At 42.4% G+C, this 18,637-nt stretch overlaps 2 protein-coding genes across 5 annotated transcripts in view; one reads left to right on the top strand and one right to left on the bottom strand.

Annotated features, from left to right (window-relative positions):
* Nucleotides 1–1,798: 1,798 nt before the first annotated feature.
* Nucleotides 1,799–15,013, bottom strand: TRMT6 (tRNA methyltransferase 6 non-catalytic subunit). Its single transcript, XM_058563182.1, has 11 exons — nucleotides 14,746–15,013; nucleotides 10,428–10,555; nucleotides 8,851–8,960; nucleotides 8,002–8,093; nucleotides 7,794–7,877; nucleotides 7,403–7,527; nucleotides 6,297–6,655; nucleotides 5,827–5,912; nucleotides 5,097–5,199; nucleotides 4,911–4,997; nucleotides 1,799–3,564 (listed from the first exon to the last, which is right to left on the bottom strand). Exons 1-11 carry the CDS (start codon nucleotides 14,871–14,873, stop codon nucleotides 3,373–3,375), a joined length of 1,494 nt encoding a protein of 497 aa, XP_058419165.1. The 5' UTR covers nucleotides 14,874–15,013; the 3' UTR covers nucleotides 1,799–3,372.
* Nucleotides 15,014–15,160: 147 nt separating this feature from the next.
* MCM8 (minichromosome maintenance 8 homologous recombination repair factor) overlaps nucleotides 15,161–18,637 on the top strand; it is a 48,990-nt gene continuing 45,513 nt past the window's right edge. The window contains exons 1-2 of one of the 4 annotated variants that reach the window (XM_058563180.1): nucleotides 15,161–15,483; nucleotides 18,401–18,562. In XM_058563180.1, coding sequence (XP_058419163.1) covers nucleotides 18,406–18,562 — 157 coding nt within the window. In that variant the 5' untranslated portion in view covers nucleotides 15,161–15,483; nucleotides 18,401–18,405. The remainder of the gene's footprint in view (nucleotides 15,484–18,400; nucleotides 18,563–18,637) is intronic. The other 3 variants (XM_058563178.1, XM_058563179.1, XM_058563177.1) reach the window with 3 other exon arrangements.

The raw sequence follows: 18,637 nt of genomic DNA, 5'->3' as shown, positions 1-18,637 counted from the left end.
GAATGGATAAAGAAGATATGATACACACACACACTGAAATATTATTCAGCCATGAGAAAGAATAAAATCCTGCCATTTGTGACAACATAGATGGATCTTGAGTGTATTAAGCTAAGTGAAATAAGCCAGACAAATACTGTGTGATGTCACTTATATGTGGAATCTAAAAAAAACAAACTAGTAGAAACAGAGAGTAAAATCGTGGTTGCCAGGGGCTGGGGAAAATGGGGAGATACTGGTCAAAGTGTACAAACTTCAGTTATAAGATGAATAAGTTCTGGGGATCTAATGTACAGCATAGTTAACAATATTGTATTATATACTTGAAACTTGCTGAGAGTAAATCTTAAGTGTTCTCACCACAAAAAAGAAATGGTAATTATGTGAAGGGATGGAGGTGTTAGCTAATGTGGTGGTGGTAATAATTTTGCAATATATAAGTGTTTCAAGTCCACACATTGTACATCTAAACCTAACGTTTTGTTGTTAGTGCTGTAGAGCAGAGCCCTGCCTGGTCTTTTTTGCACCATCCTCTCAATCAGACGATGCTCCACTGTTACTCATAGGGTTTTCATGGCCAATTTTTTCAGAAGTGGGTTGCCAGGTCCTTCCTTGTAGTCTTAGTCTGGAAGCCCCACTGAAACCTGTCTACCATGGGTGACTCTGCTGGTATTTGAAATACTGGTGGCATAGCTTGTAGCATCACAGCAATACACAGCCACCACAGTATGACAACTGACAGACAGGTGGTGTGCTTCCGTGACTGGGAAACGAACCTGGGGCCACAGCGGTGAGAGCACTGAATCTGAACCACTAGACCACCAAACACAATGTTATATGTCAATTATAACTCAATAAAGCTGGGGGTAAAAAAAAGATTTGCTTCATAAATCTTAGTGTACCTCTAAACTAAAAATTCTCTAACTGGCACCACTGTATATTTCCAAGTACCCTAATCCAATGGAGAAATAAGATGGACATTATAAAATGATTTTTGTCTGATTGCTACTCATTAAAGTGCTATTTCACATCACTCTCCTGGTGCCTGGATGTCCAGAAGTCATAGAATTATCCACTCATCTGCTCCAAAGGTGGATACCCATTTTATGAACAAGACCAAAACATCATGTATGTAGCTGCACTCATGACATGGGTGTACACATAGGCGTGTTTCTCAAGGAGTGGTTCCCGGGCCAGGGGCACCAGCCATGACCTGGAAATTTATCAAAAATGCAAATTTTCTGCCCTACCCCATATCTACTGAATCACAAACTTTGGGGGGGGGACCCAACAATCTGTGTTTAACAAGCCCTCCAAGGGATTCTGGTGCATATTAAGTTTTCAAACCACTGAATTAAATTATTAGTATTCAAAGATGAAGTAAGTTATATGAATGAGAAAAAAGCAACAATAGGTTAACTTCAGCTGCTGCTGGTGTGTGGGATGTGTCCACAAGCCAACTCCAGGGGCAGCTGCATGGGCACACAGGGCCATGGCAGTGCAGACCCCCAGACTGAAGGGAATGGAATGGGACTTGGAAACTGGTTGAGTCCCAAGTAGGAGATGGTTCTAACAGTGACCAGTGGAGACCAGCCACTACTGAATCCAGTCTGTGCACATAGTGTATTCTCCTTCAAACTTGACTGGTTGTTATGTGGGTAATAACTTTTTGCAAGGACATCTTCAGTGATATGCCAATCCGGGCATGTTTTCTTATACAGACCATGTGTCACAATTAGCTGGAAGCCAGTGAATGCGGCGTCATTGACAGCATCATTAATGTGAGTCACACAGATCATAGTAGGAAACACTTTTATTCTTTAAAAGCAATTGTTTTAAGAAAACGGAATCAAAACTGTACTTGTTGGCAATCACATTGGCCATTATCAGAATAGTACATGCTATTAGGAAAAAGTGATTTCTTTTTTTCTGAGATGCTCACTGGATGATCCACATCTATTCTCAAATGACGTGAACAATACACATGATGAGCATGTTTAGTGAGCAAGACTAAGATTCTCAAATGGACAAGAGCCTTGGCTTACTCTAAACACTTTTCTTGGCTGCAGAAGATGACTAAATAATTTGACTATATTTTTTCAGAGCTTAGAAAGGCTAACCACCTAATCATGCCAGAGCTCAACAAACCAGCATTAATAATCACCAAAAAAGGCACTTTAAAATACATTTGACAAGGAGTGACACTAATGCAATGAGAACTGGTCTAAGCCCTGCACTAAATTTTGTCATAATTCATATAGGTAGTGCATTCTCTTTCTGTCTCCATGTGTATGTGTGTGTATATATAAATATATATGTATGTGTATATACCAACATCCATATACATATGTGTGTGTGTGTATGTGTATATCCCCATAAGTCTCTGGCGAGCCGAAAAAACCATTTCTGTTTCCTTTATTGAATAGTATACAAAAATTCTAGTTACTTTTTTTTTTTTTTTTGAGGACGATCAGCCCTGAGCTAACATCCATGCCAATCCTACTCTTTTTGCTCAGGAAGACTGGCCCTGAGCTAACATCCGTGCCAATCTTTCTCCACTTTATGTGGGATGCCGCCACAGCATGGCCTGACAAGCGGTGTGTTGGTGCGTGCCCCGGGATCCGAACCCGGGCCGCCAGCAGCAGAGCGTGCGCACTTAACCACTATGCCATGGGGCTGGCCCCTCTAGTTACTTTATTTGGAACAAAGAATGAGGGGACTGGCAAATTAATGCCAAAAAAGTATCCTACTACACCTTTCTGTTGACAAAAAAAAAAAAGCAATAAAATAAATACTCAAAACTTTCCTAGGTTGTCAACTACTAAAATAATAAAATCCAGCATTTTTAAAAAGTTTATTCCACTGCAGGGAACAGGGTGGACATTTTTGGTACTGTAAATCTCACACACTCACACATCCATATTGCTTAGGCTGAAGAGAGCAGAATGAACAGAAGAAATTTCTTCCACAAATTCCTTCCTTTCAGTACCCACTAAGTTTTAGCTATGCTGTGTTATTCTGCTTAGCTTAACATATACACAAAGTCTCGTATAAATATATTTTTAGGATATCTAAATTCTCGAGATACTTGTACAGAGTACTGAAAGTACTGAAGAGGATTTTTGTGAAATAAACAGAATTGGCCGTATACCAGTCCACTGCTTACCCAAGTTTAGGTATTTTGGCTCACGGTTTTGACAGACCAAACCCGTGTGTGTCAGGTGGACAAAAGGCTAACTCGTCCTTCCCAGGAACAGGTGTACAGACACATTCTTATTCTTAGGATATAAAAAAACAATTAGTAATGGCATTTAAATTTAATTACTAACTGTATAATGCCTGAGAACAAAAATCAAAGCAATTTTTGAAAGGTTAAGAGTCAGAATCTGGGCATTTCCGTCTTTTAGCCGCTGGCTCTTCAGTCTTGTGTAATTCTAAAGTGCTCGCACTGGATTTGAGGCTAGGCTCTGCTTTAAGGTTGTCCATGGCAACAGTGAAGCCTGAGAGAAGGTACCCCCCACCTCCGCTCATCAGTAGTTTGGGATGACTTCGGTCTGGCAAAACCTAATCAAGACAGAAAGATAGACATTCATGTTTTCCTAAACAGATAAAGCACATGCTAACAATACACATGCCAGAAACCAGAATTTAAATGACACAGATTCTCTTGAAGATTTAATTGGACAATTCCTACAGACCTTCCTTCACAAGATAGTGCAGATAAAAGTGTAGAAATTAGTTTAAGTGATTTTCTTTTGAAAAATAAAACTGAAGCCATTTTTCTTAAACCTGAAGCAAGTTTCTAGTGGGGAATGGGCAAATGGTTTGTGTAGTGCTCTGGGCTTGTGTGTAGCTTTCTTCATCTTGGCTCTAGGCTTCATGGCCAGCAGTGGAGCTTGGGCCCATGGAGATGTAGCTACTGGACATACATCCAGAGCCTCCCTTCCCTAATACCCTGTCAACTCTGACAAGCCTTCTTCTCTCCCATTACCATGGCTAAATAAGATGACCACCATGAAGGGCAGGGTTGCCGAGGGCTATAGGGTGTCCTGGATTAAGTAAGATATCCAAGCAGCAGGGCAGGGCCTGTGGCAGCCATGGAGGGGCTCCCTCACATCTCTCTTCAAGAGGGAACTGACTGTGAGGAGTTCAAGCAGCAGAAAGCCTCTAGCTGCTGCTCCCTTGGGATCTGCTGTAGCATTCACACTCAGGGTGGCCATGGGCTGCTCCAAGTCTGTAACAAGCATGGGTACCAGGACTGGACCATTTCTGCCCAAGACAGGGCTCCTTTAATGGGCAATCTTTGCTCAGGGGTTCCCCATCATCCTGGCTGAGACTTTCTCAGAGGAGCCCTGTAGGTTTTTCCTCCCCTACCCTCCTTCCTCCCTCTTCTTTCACAGGCACCAGACCTGCACCATGGTCTGATGGCTCTCCCTGTCTAATCCTGCTCCCTCTCCCCATATCTTTCAAAAGCATTTCCCCTGATAAATCTCTTATACTTCTAATTCCATCTTCGCATACGACTCCCAGAGGACCTGAACTACACACCGCCCACCAGTAAATCCTGAAACTTGTTGTGAGACATCCCAGCAGAGTAGAGGCTTGCCTAGGGATTTTGCTCTTATCAGTTATTCCCTCCACAGTGATCTTGAGGCTTTGGGGCAACACGAACCACAGCTGTTTGCATTTTAAAAGTCCCAGAACTGGAGTTACAGAGCAATAGACTCTGACATGAAAGGAGAAAAAAGGGTCAGGAAAGGTCAGGGCACTTTCTCTGAGTTACAGGCATGAGACTCTTTCATCTCTATAGACAGAAAAAGGGATGTCTCTATTTAACAACTTCCGGCACTATTGCAAAGAGCCAAGGACTCAGGAGAACAGCTCCTGGGACGGGCTGTGAGAACACGTACCTGGTAATTTCTGAGCCAGGTTTCAGACAGCCTGAGGTTGATGACCCCTCCTCTTTCTCGCAGTTTTGTATAGCATTCCAACAGAGGCTAAAGGCATAAACAGAGTTCTGTTAAGAATTACTTCGAGTAAATTTGAGAGTCAACTTTCAGGTGCAAGAATTCCTGTTCGTTCCGTTCCAGTATTACCTCTTTATACTGACAGTAGACCACAAACGGCCGTGAAGGGGCCACGAAGTGCAGCAAAGACAGCAGCAGTGGAGTAGGATGGAAACGACTAGCTACAATTAAACTGCAAGGAAAACGTTCGACAAATTATTTCTCTACACCCCCAAAGTCGACCATAAGTTTTAAAATGCGTTTAAAACAATCACGTATTTACTTGCATGACTCACACAAGGAAGAGCTTTAAATACAACATTCTAGAAATTCCAAACAAAATCGTGAGCTATTACTTTCTAGGAAACACAAATTGGATTATAAGCTCTCATGGTGCTTGGCAACTCTAAGTAGCATTTAATGACATTCTTGATTTAAAAAAAAATCATCTGGAAACAAATCCAACATTGTAATACTGGCTCTGCAGAGATCTGAATCTACCTCTCCTGTCAGGTTTTCCTTAGCCCTTGCCATTAGCCAGTATCACATCAGTTTGAATACCCCATCACCTGCACCTAATGGGACTACACAGCCCTGTCTGATGCACCATCATTGGAGAAATTTCAAATTTCTTCTAAAACTCTGAAACTGACACAGTCAATTTCCCACCTCTGCCAAACGCAGCCTCCTTTCTTTAAAAACCCAAGACAGAATCATCATCTCTGCTCCCACTATAACCAAAGCAGACAGAGAATGCTAATCTGTTTGAAGCACAGCCCATGAGCACCAAGACATCTCCTGCCTTCTTTCATCAACGCACCCATCTGCATTTCTTTCACTCAGCAGAGCAGCAGCCTCTAAATGTCTTTTCCTCTGCTCTTCTTGTCTCCTCTGCTTTTCCTGAATCTTCAAGAAGAAAAATAAGAAACCAGCGTACTGAGGTCATTCATCAGGTTTATGGAAACGCTGTCTGTCAAAACATTTCAACAATATTTATCAACTCGAACTAAAGCAACAAATAAAGTTGAAAACACACAAGAAAGCCCACGTGTTATAAAACCATCATTAAGCTACCTATACAATGCTTCTGTATCCTAAAGCTCCATCCCAAAGATTATAAATCACTTACATGGGTACAGCCATGCACACACTCTTTCTCCATCTGTTTTGATATTTATTATCTTGGGAGCTGATGCTCCAAAGCCAAACCAAATCTCACTGCTTCAATGAAGTTAACGGCAGACCTGAGGGGACTATTATGAGAGTAGTGGGGACTTTTAACTTTCTTACATAATCCTTTCTGCTTCCTTTCTCTTCAGGCTCCTTAAATTCTGGATCTTGAGAGACAATCTCCATTGTTTCTTGTTCTTCTGGGTGATTGCTCTCTGGGGCCTCTGCCATACTGTCTTCATTCTCTTGTTCTGAAGCCTGTTTTTCCTCCAGCATGCCATTACTTTCTTCAACCAAAGGATTGTCTTTTGGCTCTGAAGATAACATCTCAGCAGAAAATGTTCCATTTAGGAGACTGTCCACTTTGTTGAGGGGGAATTCATAGAGACCACTGAGGAAAGATTCAGGAAATCCAAAACATGCTGTTGCTGCCCGAACAGGTCCACCTCCAGGGTACAGCTGAATAATGGAGCCAAAACCTGAACAGATAAAAGAAACAAATATCTCTCCATGGAGGTGACTCTAGACTATGCAAACCCTCAGGGTTCTCTACAGTAAGAAGACTGAAAGCCTCTCTACTTTACTTTGTTCAGAGGCTGAAGAATGATGCAGCTCCTTTAGGGGTCTGAGGTAATATAATTCCAAAACAGATAAACAGGAAGCCTTAAAGAAGCTTACCCCTACTTGACACTACAGTAAAACCTTGTGATTGTGCAAATTTGGATGTCAGATGATTGGAGATTGGCTCTTAGCTTCCCCCCAGTCCAATTCTCAAACAGGGCAGTTAACGGTTCTTATCTTCTACAGGGTCAGAGAAAGTACAGGCAAATCAGCCTGTGCTGTATTCTTCCAGGACAGAATATATCCCTAGTATTCTTCCCACCCAATCTCCTCAATCCAGGCCAATAATATGAACACACCAGCTATCCAAGAGTTTACTGAAATCACTTTCTGGGAGGTCCTAGCTAGCTACAGGCTTCAGAACCATCCCCACTGATACTGAGGCTGGAAAGGACAACTGCCATCCAGGAGTGCCAACACAGCAAACGCTGGGAGATGTGGACTGTGCCAGAAGGTCCCAGGGGCCAGAGCTGTGCAGGCCCACCCAAGTCACTTCATTAACCTCACAGTGACTCAGCCTCACTTTCTAGGAGTTTTGAATTTTTTAGACCCCTCTACTCAAATCATGGTGGGGTTTTAATGAACTTGAAAATGTTAAATCTTACCTCCCATTCGTTCCATCATGGCACCCAGCACCAAGCCTGCACACGTTTCCATTACAATCATTTTATTGCCAGCACGGATATTTCCTAACGTCAACATCTGGGCGAGTGTATCATATCTCATGTGGCTAAGGAAAAAAGAATGATTCCTTCATTCTTAGCTAAGCAAAGCCTGCTATTTTAATCATCATTTTTCAAGTTACGTGTGTTTTATAAAAATTATATTGATAAGATTAATGATTGCTTTGGAGGCAACAGTAAAAAGGACTTACAATTTATGAGGTAGGAAGACACTTTATGCAGGTGAGCAAGTTTTTCATTTTACTTAAAATCATGACTTTCTTAAAGATACATTTTTCCCCCAATTATACTTTTGAAAGGAAACAAAGCGTACTTAATTTTTCCAGGTTCTCTGGCATAATACATAATTGAAAGAATGCGGGTGGATGGCTTCACAACAGTAATGATGGCTTCATATCTGGGGGAAGAAAAAAACAGAACACCAATTTAAAAAACTGGTTTAAAAATATTTTTAATAATATATTTTATAAAGCTATGAAAAGATTTAATGTTTTCATCCTTTTCAAACAAAAAATACTTACTTCTTTTTCTTCTTTTTTATATATTTATCTTGAGCAAATTCTGTCTTGTCTCGGAATGTTGTACTATTTTCAATTAACTGCTGAACTATTTCCTATAAGAAAAAGAGCAAGCAGATTTCCTGAAACTTTATTTTCACAGAACAGATAACTTCAAAGGTTTCTTATCCCAGAACGTATCCCAAGGTCTGATTCTCCAGTCTCTTTCCCACTAAAGTCCAAATGGGTGAACTTTACATTTTTTTTACTCTGTCTAGAATTTGTATTAAAATATAAGTGCTTTATAACTCCACTTAAACCGAGGAAAAAGAACAGAGATACACAATAAAGGGAAAAGAGAGGTAAAGGAAATTGTCATTCCTGAAGACACTGGCTGAAAATGAACAAAGCGAAGCTCTGATATGCACTGTTATTAAATTCTCTTTTGCTAACAATATTAGTAATGTCATTCACTTACATTCCTGTATATAAGAAACGAAATCTTTGATATACCTAATTGCATATACATTTCAAACTATTTTTTTTTATAATTTTATTTATTTATTTTTCCCCCCAAAGCCCCAGTAGATAGTTGTATGTCACAACTGCACATCCTTCTAGTTGCTGTATGTGGGATGCGGCCCCAGCATGGCTGGAGAAGCGGTGCGTCGGTGCGCGCCCGGGATCTGAACCCTGGCCGCCAGCAGCGGAGCGTGCGCACTTAACCGCTAAGCCACGGGGCCGGCCCCATTTCAAACTATTTCTAACAGAAGTATACAGAATTTTTACATTTTATCTTAAAGTCTGCTTTAAAAACCAAGCAATTTCCTAAATACCAAACAACAACAAAACGTGACATCCTTTGAATATTACCTCTCCTTTAATGCCCTTGTCCTTTAAAGCTTTTATGTCATCTTGAGTAAGTTTCTGAGATTTCCCATCATCAATTATATTTCGATTATCAGTGCCCGCTTCTTTGGTCTCTAAGGAAGGAAATTGCTTTATGACATTTACGATCTGAAATTATTTTAAAATCTCTCTTCTTCCAAGTTCATATCCACATCCAGCCCATCAGCCACTCAAATTTGGCCTTCCAATTCGATGGCCCCCACCCCAGTCCACTATCCTTTCTTGCCACGACTACTCCAAGCGTCTAACTCATCTTCCTGCTCCCATTCTTGCCCCCTTACAATCCACCTGGACACCAGCGTTCTCTTTCTAAAGTGCAAACTGGCTCATCTACTCTGATGTACAAGACCATACAGTGGCTTCCTATAGCAATTAGGATACATTACAAAGATGACCTGCAAGGGCGCATATGATCTGGCCCCTGTATACCTTTTCTGGCCTCATGTGACTCCTGTACTTCAGCCACATTACCCTTCTTTCTGTTCCTCAAAGACACTAAGCACTGTCTCACTGTGGGCTCTGGCCCTGCTGCTCCCTCTGCCTGGAATACTGTCATGACAGATCTCTGAGTGGCTGGATCCTTTCCATCACTCAGGGCTGAGCTCATCATCTCAGCCAAGTCTCACCTCATCCAATCAGCCTCCAGTATACCTCCCTGCTTTATCATCTTCACAGCATCTGTCACCATCCGAAATTATGTTTTTTGCTTGTCTACTTGATTATTTTTGGTGTTCTCCACTGCTAAGTAAATTTTATGACATGGTCTATCTCATCAACTACTATAGTCACAGTACCTAATCATTCCTGGAACATATTTGTTGTTTAATAAAAATACGGGTGTTAATTTAGAAGTATTTAATTAACGAGTTGGAACCAGAACTTTAATAGTATTTTTTAGTTTAGTATTAATTATTTTGTTATTTTATTAATAAGATATTTTAAGTACATTTATTTTAACAAGTATTTAATTTTAATTAATAACATTAGTTAAAATTATGAGGCCTTTACTACAGGCAAGGCACTGTTAAGAACTTCCCATGTGTCCTATGACTGAATACTTACTACACCTTAAGCATTAAAAGCGTTTATGGCCCCATTTTACAGATGAGGATATAAGTCTCAGAAAAACCAAATAACTTGCCCAAGGTTACAAGGCAAGTGATGAAGCTGGAACATAACCCTAGTCAGTTAAATTCAAAGCCAGACCTCTGAACCTCTACCATATGCTAATTACCTCGCAGCTGTTACTTAACCTCTGGGCACTGAAAGGGCTCTGCACTTACTCTTACACTGCAAAAGCAAAGACTCATGGGATTAAATGCCTGGTCAGAGGGCCAGTTAACGATGGGCTGCAGCCAGAATCCAGGTATCTCAAAGCCAAAGGCAGCCCTTGCTTCATTCCACCAAACTATAGTTCTTAGATTATGAGTTTAGATTTCTTTGGGGACTGCCTGGGCTAGCACTTTAGAATTAATTGGGGTTGACAGGTTTCTGGCTAGCCAGCTCAAGAGAATCTATTTCATACACCCAAAGTAGTGCACCTGAAGTAGGCTCTTCTTTCTTCTTCTTAGGCTGAAGACTTCCTCCATTGGTCACTTCAAATGTGGTTCCGTAACTATGGCCAATGACGTTATCCAGATAGAACCACTGTTTTTCAAAAGTTACTTTTCTGGGGAAGAAAATACAATTAATTAGCTGAATCTCATTTGCATTCAGTATAGAAAAGATATGTTCAATCTAGTTTATTTCAAAACTGGTCTCTACAAAGGATGATCAGCAGCATTATCTCTGAACACAAACTGACAAATGGACTAGAGAGAACTGAGTTGGGGCAGAGACATAAAATTAATAAAGCCAGAAAATCAATGAATTTGGAAGGAGAAACAAGGATAGAGGCATGGGTCTTACTCCAGTTTGCACTGTCTGACAGGATGTCCAAATTCACAGGCTTTGCAGATTTCCTGAATAGCATAAAGGGTCATCAAGACTGCCAGGCCACCAGATACACACTGTGATGCCCCTTGTAACTGACATGAGAAAATCCCAAAACTGAACAATCATTAAGATGATAGGGATTTAATAAATTTATCTGGCCATTTTCTTTGAAAATTATCTAGTAAAAGCAAATTATATTTACAAATAAACATTACTGACAATCTACACATTTGGAAATGGTGCTTAACACTGACAATGCTCTACGTACCGAGGATCAGGCAACTTGAGCCTTTCTCTTACCCAGATTTTTATCTTAATTACAATTTAAAAGGGAAATCCCACAAAGACAAACTCTTTCCTTTCAAAAGAAGGAAACTAACATCTGCTGAGTGTTGATCGGGGCTAGGCAATATATGCCAGGTGTATTTCATACTTTTTGATTTAATTCTCACAGTAATCCTGGGACATAGCTCTTTCCAGATGAATAATCTGAGACTCAGGGAAAGTATCTTGTCCAAGATTCATGGTTACAAGCGTGAGCTAGGATTCAAATCCAGGTCTGCCTGACCCCAAAGCCTGGCTTTCCACTATACCACACAGTCTACCCCAGCAAAGACCAATGGATCTCAGAAGTCCTGCCTAGCTTCAGGACATGGCCCACATCCACAGAACTCTGAATCCTGGAAGACATGTACTAGTTACTTCTGTTTGTGCCCCACCCCACATCTTCTCTTCCTTTCTCTGTGCCCCAGGAGGCTGACAATGACAGAATACACAGACCCCATCACCCAGGTTTCATTGCCGAAGGCTTCCCACCACTGCTAGACCCTGGGTGCATCACCATTCTCTACTGGTTCTGTAAACCCTGTCACACCTCTGTAGGTGTATGTATCACATCTTCATTAGATTTCCTTACTTTAACCATCTGAGTGAATTCTTGCGAGATCCTAAGTGATCCAGGTAGGGTCAATTCTTAGTCTTTGCTGGGTCCCCAGTTACTAACACATAACAGAACATAACAGATACTCAAAATATTTGCTGACATAAACCCCCTCAGAGAAGCTGAAACTCAGTTCAGCCCAGATGTGCACCCTACACCCCTATCCTTTGAGCACCCCAGTGCTAATGAAACTCTGGGTCTGAACTGGGATCGGTTTACCCCTCTGGCAGCGGGTCTGACATGCAAAGAAGGATGTGTTACTCAAACTGATTGGCCTGACAGGAGGTCACCGACCTAGTCAGCAAAGTGGGGCCCAGTCAGAGGGATGTGGAGGCATGTTTTCGCTGGGAAAGAGTGGGATTTGCAGAGTTTCCTTCTCAGAGAGCCAGGACTACTACTGCCCAACGAGATGAGTGCAGCCCCGAGAGAAGACTGAAGGGAAAGTCTGGCCTGGGATGTAGCTGAGCTCAGAGAGTCATTTTCAAAATAAATGGAAACTAATGCTATGGCTTCTGCCAAAAATAGTGATGAAAAGTATTTCCAAATAAATGTCTAAAGAGTACTTTTTAGAAATAAGGATGTTGCTCTCTGTCTCTTTGGTAATGAAAAAGCTCTTGTCTAAAAGAGCACATTATTAAGAAGCACACTCAAACTACTACATTTTAAAATTAAGCAACTTAAAAGGATAGTATGAGAAAGGAAGGAAGGAAGGAGGGAAGGAGGGAAGGAGGGAGGGAGGGAGGGAGGGAAGGAGGAAAGGAAGGAGGGAAGGAAGGGAAGGAAGGAAGGAAGGGAAGGAAGGAAGGGAGAAAGAGAGAAAGAGAGAAAGAAAGACCAAAGTTTCACCTGCTCGGTCTTTATACAGCTGTGTAACTTTGTGCTCATTCATCGAACTTACAACCTAAGGATTTTGCTGCACTGTTACACTTCAATTAAAAAGTTTAAATAATTAGTGCTGGCACTTTACAAAAAATTATGTACTTGGAAGAAGGCACACACTTCTAATCAGAAATTCTGAAAAGAAAAAAAGTACTGGTTTCAAGAATACAAAGTATAGTAGTGATGACAGACAGTTATAAAATTTCTCCTATTTCAACCACCAAAATGAAATATTTTATCAACGGAGAATTTAAAAATGCTTAAGAGCTGGTGCAGAGATTACATTTCCTGACTAAAAGAAATCCCTCCTCCCTTCCATTTTTTTCCTGCACCGAATTGGTGCTTGTGCAAAAAAACCTTGGTTGTCACCAGCTTGGTGCTTTAGGGACTATTGGCTATTTTCTTTTTTTTTTTTTTTTTGTGAGGAAGATCAGCCCTGAGCTAACATCTGTGCTAATCCTCCTCTTTTTGCTGAGGAAGACCAGCTCTGAGCTAACATCTATTGCCAATCCTCCTCCTTTTTTTCCCCCAAAGCCCCAGTAGATAGTTGTATGTCACAGTTGCACATCCTTCTAGTTGTTGTATGTGGGACACGGCCTCAGCATGGCCGGAGAAGCAGTGCCTCCGTGCACGCCCGCAATCTGAACCCGGGCCTCCAGTAGCGGAGCATGCGCACTTAACCACTAAGCCACAGGGCCGGCCTGGCTATTTTCTTTTTTTTCCCCCTTTTTCTTTTTGTGAAGAAGATCAGCCCTGAGCTAACATCCATGTCAATCCTCCTCTTTTTTTGCTGAGGAAGACCGGCCCTGAGCTAACATCTATTGCCAATCCTCCTCCTTTTTTCCCCTAAAGCCCCAGTAGATAGTTGTATGTTGTAGTTGCACATCCCTCTAGTTGCTGTATGTGAGACGCCGCCTCAGCATGGCCCGACAAGCGGTGCGTCGGTGTGCACCTGGGATCCGAACCCGGCCCACAAGTAGCAGAGCGCGTGCACTTAACCGCTAAGCCACGGGGCCAGCCCCTTGGCTATTTTCTAATGACACCTGTTTCCCTTTAAATACCAGTCAACAGTTTGATTCACATAGGAGTAAAAATCCATCTGAAGTGAGCATTTACCAGAATTCCAAGTCTCACAGTACCTAGCCTTATGGTCTGAAGAAAGCTATTCTCCTGACATTGCAGTCAACTTACGCCTTTGTCAAAAGTACTATAATAATACAAGCAAAAGAAAGCTTGGTTGTACTTCTCAGATAATTAACCAAAACATCCCAATACATTTGCTCCATTAATAAGTTATTGAAATTTAACAACCTCTCCCCCAACCAGAAAGTTATCAAAATTCCCACTCCTCTAGTACTAAAACAGAGTGATAACTAATCAGCAGATTCACTAACCAAACCTAATCTCAAGTTCTGAGATCTCGAGCAAACTGCTTTTGGGCAATTTAACTTTCCCAGACCTCACACTTTTGGTGTAAAATGAGGAACGCTAGGATGATCCCACATTCTATAGGAAGTTGTGTCCTAATGTTATTCTGTGTAGACAGGTATTCCTGTTTGGGTAGAGAGAAGAGCCTGGAAGGCCAAAGTTGAAGAGGTTTCATTTTTGTGGGATTCATCCTGGCTGAGAGATTAGGGAGGAAGGAGGGTCTATGGGAAAAGTGAGGGGGAGGACTGTGAGAGGCAAGGATGAGATCAGAGGCTGAAGGGTTGGTTCTATGAGAAAACAGGAGAGAAGATCTCAAGAACCTAAGGGAAGAACCCCAGGACGGGATGGGGTGGGCGTGGAGGGAGGAGGGGGCACCGGGGCACCTCAGGGGCCAAGAATGGTAAAGGGATTCTGTGGCAAGTCGGAGGATGCTGCTGAAGGCAGTGGGCTAGGTATGATACCATGGAAAGGGGGGCTCTGTAAGAAGATAGGAGGGGTAGGGGAAGGGATCCTGGGGGGAAAAGGCCTCTGTGGGAAGACCTGAGAGGAGATAACGAGAGAGGAGGTTGGCGATCCACAGAGCCAAAAATGGGATCCTGGCAGGAGGAGTCTGTGGGAAGACCTGGGTCTCTGGAAGATGGGAGCGAGCGAACCCCATGGCCAGCGACCTGACTTACTTTCTCCGCTGGACTTGCACTGCCTTGAACACATCTTCCCGTTTCAGCACCACAAAGTCGCCGTCGCGGATGCGATGGTCCCCGGGATGCGGTGCCTGTAGGCCCGGCTGCTCCCCTGAGCCCTCCATGACGCTCAGCCAGTCTCGCTGCTCCGCAGCGTCTCTCCTCCCCAGTGCCCTGCCCCTCGTCCTCCGCTGTCACCACTGCCAGCCTCACCTTCTACAAACCGAAGGGACGCAGATCCCTCCGACCGGCACCGCCCCCACGTGCTACGCGCTACTTCCGCTTTCCGGTCGGAACCTCCGGGCAGCTTCCGGTAGCCTCACGGCTTCCGTCTGGCGGAACTCCTTGATTGGCTGGGCTCCGTCCTGCCCCTCAGGTCTTGCAGCTCCTTGGACGGAAGTTGCGTCACAGGAGCGCCGAAAAAGAACTGGGAAGGGGAGTGAACTTCAGCTGGAGGCGTGCGATGTCTTCTCGCTAACCTTCACAACCTCAGTGGGGAAGCTGAGGCCCCGAGCCTCTCCGACAGATGAGACTCGGCCTTGCGCGGGGACGTCAGGAGAACTGTGGCCAAGGAGAACCGCGGGACTTGGGCAGGGGTTACCTGAGGAGCCCGGACCTCGGAGACTCCTCTTGGCCTCCCCGGAGGAAGGGAGAGCGGGCCGGGCGGATCTGCTCCTACCCGGGAGCCGGCCCAGCGGTGAGCTAGGAGAGCTTTGGGACCTCTGTGCTTTGCAAGTAAGAACTTAGCCTGAGGAGACGCAAGTGAAGTAGGGTATTTAACGAAGCACAGCAGGCGGACAGGTGGCTCCTTTACTCATTCTCCAGTCCTACCTCTTGCATTTGTGTTGGAATTTTTACTAGTTATTCTCACCACATTATCTCGTTTGAGAAATATAGGGCACATAGCGTTGTCGAAGGGGCGCTTTAGCTGAGGAGTCTGAAGACGGAGTTTTGAACACAGTACTGTCACGGAACAGCTTTGATGTTCATCAGTTCGCTTAATTTCTCTGGGCTTCTGTTTCTTAATGTATGATGTGGTCTAGATGATTATCAAAGTCCTGTCGTGCCCTAACATTGTGAACTTTAGTTATTAACTTATTTATTAATTAAATCCCTTTAAAGATGGATATGCTGTCTTGTAATGAATTGCACTACAGTGTACGGATATTCTTATTTATTTTTATCTTTAGGACATGAACTATTTTCTTAGATAGACTTATTTTTTAGAACAGTCTTAGGTTTACAGAAAGTAGGGAGAGTTCCCATGTATTTCCTCTTCACTCTCCCCACCTCCAGTTCCTCTGATTGTTAGCATTCTGTGTTAGTGTGATACATTTGTTGCAATTGATGGACCAAAATCGATACATTGTTATTAGCTGAAGTCCATAGTTTACGTTAGGGTTCACTCTGTTGTACAGTTCACTGGGTTTTGGCAAATGCATAATGTTATATATCAGTATCATACGGCATGGTTTCACTGCCTTAAAAATGCCCTGTGCTCCACCTATACGAATTATTTTAAAACCCATTTTTTATAAATTTTTTTTTATAATTTTATTTATTTATTTTTTCCCCCAAAGCCCCAGTAGATAGTTGTATGTCATAGCTGCACATCCTTCTAGTTGCTGCATGTGGGACACGGCCTCAGCATGGCCGGAGAAGCAGTGCGTTGGTGCGCGCCCGGGAACTAAACCCAGGCTGCCAGCAGCGGAGTGCGCGCACTTAACCACTAAGCCACGGGGCCGGCCCTAAAACCCATTTTTTAAAGGTCATTTATATTTCAATTTGTTGCTACTCAGCCAGGAACTATCTTTATGGGATTGAGTTTAATAAAAATTAGTATCTTGGTATGTACAAAATATAAAAAAAATGAGAAGGGCTAATTAACAAAAAAAAGATTATCATTATATTAACAAACATGGATATGCTTTCAAAAAACCTTTACTGCATTTAAACAAATTTATCTAAAAACTGCAAATAATCTGTCTAATCAGTATTCACCTAGAAATGATCTTTCTTCGATAATCTTTTTTTGTGTGTGTGTGTGAGGAAGATTAGCCCTGAGCTAACATCCATGCTAATCCTCCTCTTTTTGCTGAGGAAGACCGGCTCTGAGCTAACATCTATTGCCAATCTTCCTCCTTTTTTTTTCCCCAAAGCCCCAGTAGATAGTTGCATGTCATAGTTGCAACATCCTTCTAGTTGCTGTATGTGGGACGAGGCCTCAGCATGGCCGGAGAAGCGGTGCGTCGGTGCGCGCCTGGGACCGAACCCCAGGCCGCCAGTATCGGAGCGCGCGCACTTAACCACTAAGCCGCGGGGCCAGCCCCTTCCATTATCTTTTTAAGACAGTAGTTGTAAATCTACTGGAAAAGCAACTTTCTCATTTTTGGCCCTACAGAGAAAGAAAGATAAGTTGAAACAGATAATGTACACTGTCCCACTCCAGTGTTTCCCCAGAAGGGTCCACCGTAGATGCCTATGTAAGAATTTCCATGTATCTCTGATAAAAGTGGATATGGTACTGCAGAATTGACTATATAAAGAGCTATTGACTGTATATAAAGATGTATTCCTAGTGTCTCACAGGTGAGGATTATGTTCAACAAGTGCTGCCCTATAATAAGTCTCAAAACGTTGCTAACAATTTAGTTTAGAAGTAATTACTTGTCTTATTTTCATTTTTATTGTGGGAGCTCCTTGAAAATAAGCACAATACCTTTTCTTATTTTTTATAAGCATCTGGTATATTTTTATTGAGCATCCAGTATACTTGGTTAAACATCTATGGTATACCTTAAAAGAGATGGGATTTAGAAGCATAACTGCAGTTTGTAAGAGTAACTGAGGCTTATACCATGGTGTACAATGTTGCACACCTGTTTGCTAGTCTCAAACTAGAAAATATTAATTTTTGCTATTTACTATGTTAATACAGTAGTCTCCCCTTATCCGCAGGGGATATATTCCAAGACCCGCAGTGGATGCCTGAAACCGTGGATAGTACCAAAGCTGTATATACTGTATTTTTTCCTATATGTACATACCTATGATAAAGTTTAATTTTATAAATTAGGCACAGTAAGAGATTAAGAACAATAACTAATAATAGAATAGTTATAACAATACACTGTAATAAAAATTATGTGAATGTGGTCTCTCTCAAAATATTTTATTGTACTGTACTGTCTTTCTTGTGATGATGTGAGATGATAAAATGCCTATGTGGTGAGATGAAGTGAGGTGAATGACATAGGGGTTGTGACGTAGCGTCGGGCTATTACTGACCTTCTGATGATATGTCAAAGGGAGGACCATCTGCTTCTGGACTGAGGTTGACTGTGGGTAACTGAAACCACGGATAAGGGGGGACTACATTTTTAGGAGCACTATTTCCCCTCTAGTTTTTTTTTTCTTTTTCTTTTTGGTGAGGAAAATTGTCACTGAGCTAACATCTGTGCCAATCTCCCTCTATTTTGTATGTGGGATGCCACCACAGCATTGCTTGATGAGCGGTGTGTAGGTCTGCACCCGGGATCCCAACCCACGAACCCTGGGCCGCTGAAGTGTAGCATGCGAACTGAACCACTACGCCACTGGGCCAGCCCCTCCGATAGTTTTGATGAAGACTTTTTCAATCTCTATCTTTTAGAAGACATGAGTGGAGAGTATAGAGGCAGAGGATTTGGACGAGGAAGATTTCAAAACTGGAAAAGAGGAAGAGGTGGTGGAACTTTCTCAGGAAAATGGAGACAAAGAGAACACAGAACTGACCTGAGTAAAACCACAGGAAAACATACTTCTGGTAGGGAAGGTCAACAGTTGTTCAGTTCTTTTTCCTTCGTGAAGGAATCTATCGTGCCTGTCGTACATAGCAGTTTAACTCATA

The sequence above is a fragment of the Diceros bicornis genome, chromosome 19 (genome assembly GCF_020826845.1).
Source record: "Diceros bicornis minor isolate mBicDic1 chromosome 19, mDicBic1.mat.cur, whole genome shotgun sequence".
Taxonomy (NCBI): domain Eukaryota; kingdom Metazoa; phylum Chordata; class Mammalia; order Perissodactyla; family Rhinocerotidae; genus Diceros; species Diceros bicornis.
Note: the sequence above shows the minus strand (reverse complement) of the source record. Positions and strands in the feature narration are given on the sequence as shown.

What these genes read in the sequence shown, in the direction of transcription:
- TRMT6 (XM_058563182.1), bottom strand. Translation starts at nt 14,873, where the DNA reads ATGGAGGGCTCAGGGGAGCAGCCGGGCCTACAGGCACCGCATCCCGGG. An exon ending in GAAAGAAGAGCCTACTTCAG is followed by an intron (nt 8,961 to 10,427) that starts GTGCACTACTTT and finishes TTCCTTCCTTAG; the next exon opens with AGACCAAAGAAGCGGGCACT. An exon ending in AAGGAAGCAGAAAGGATTAT is followed by an intron (nt 5,913 to 6,296) that starts GTAAGAAAGTTA and finishes TTCTTCTTGAAG; the next exon opens with ATTCAGGAAAAGCAGAGGAG.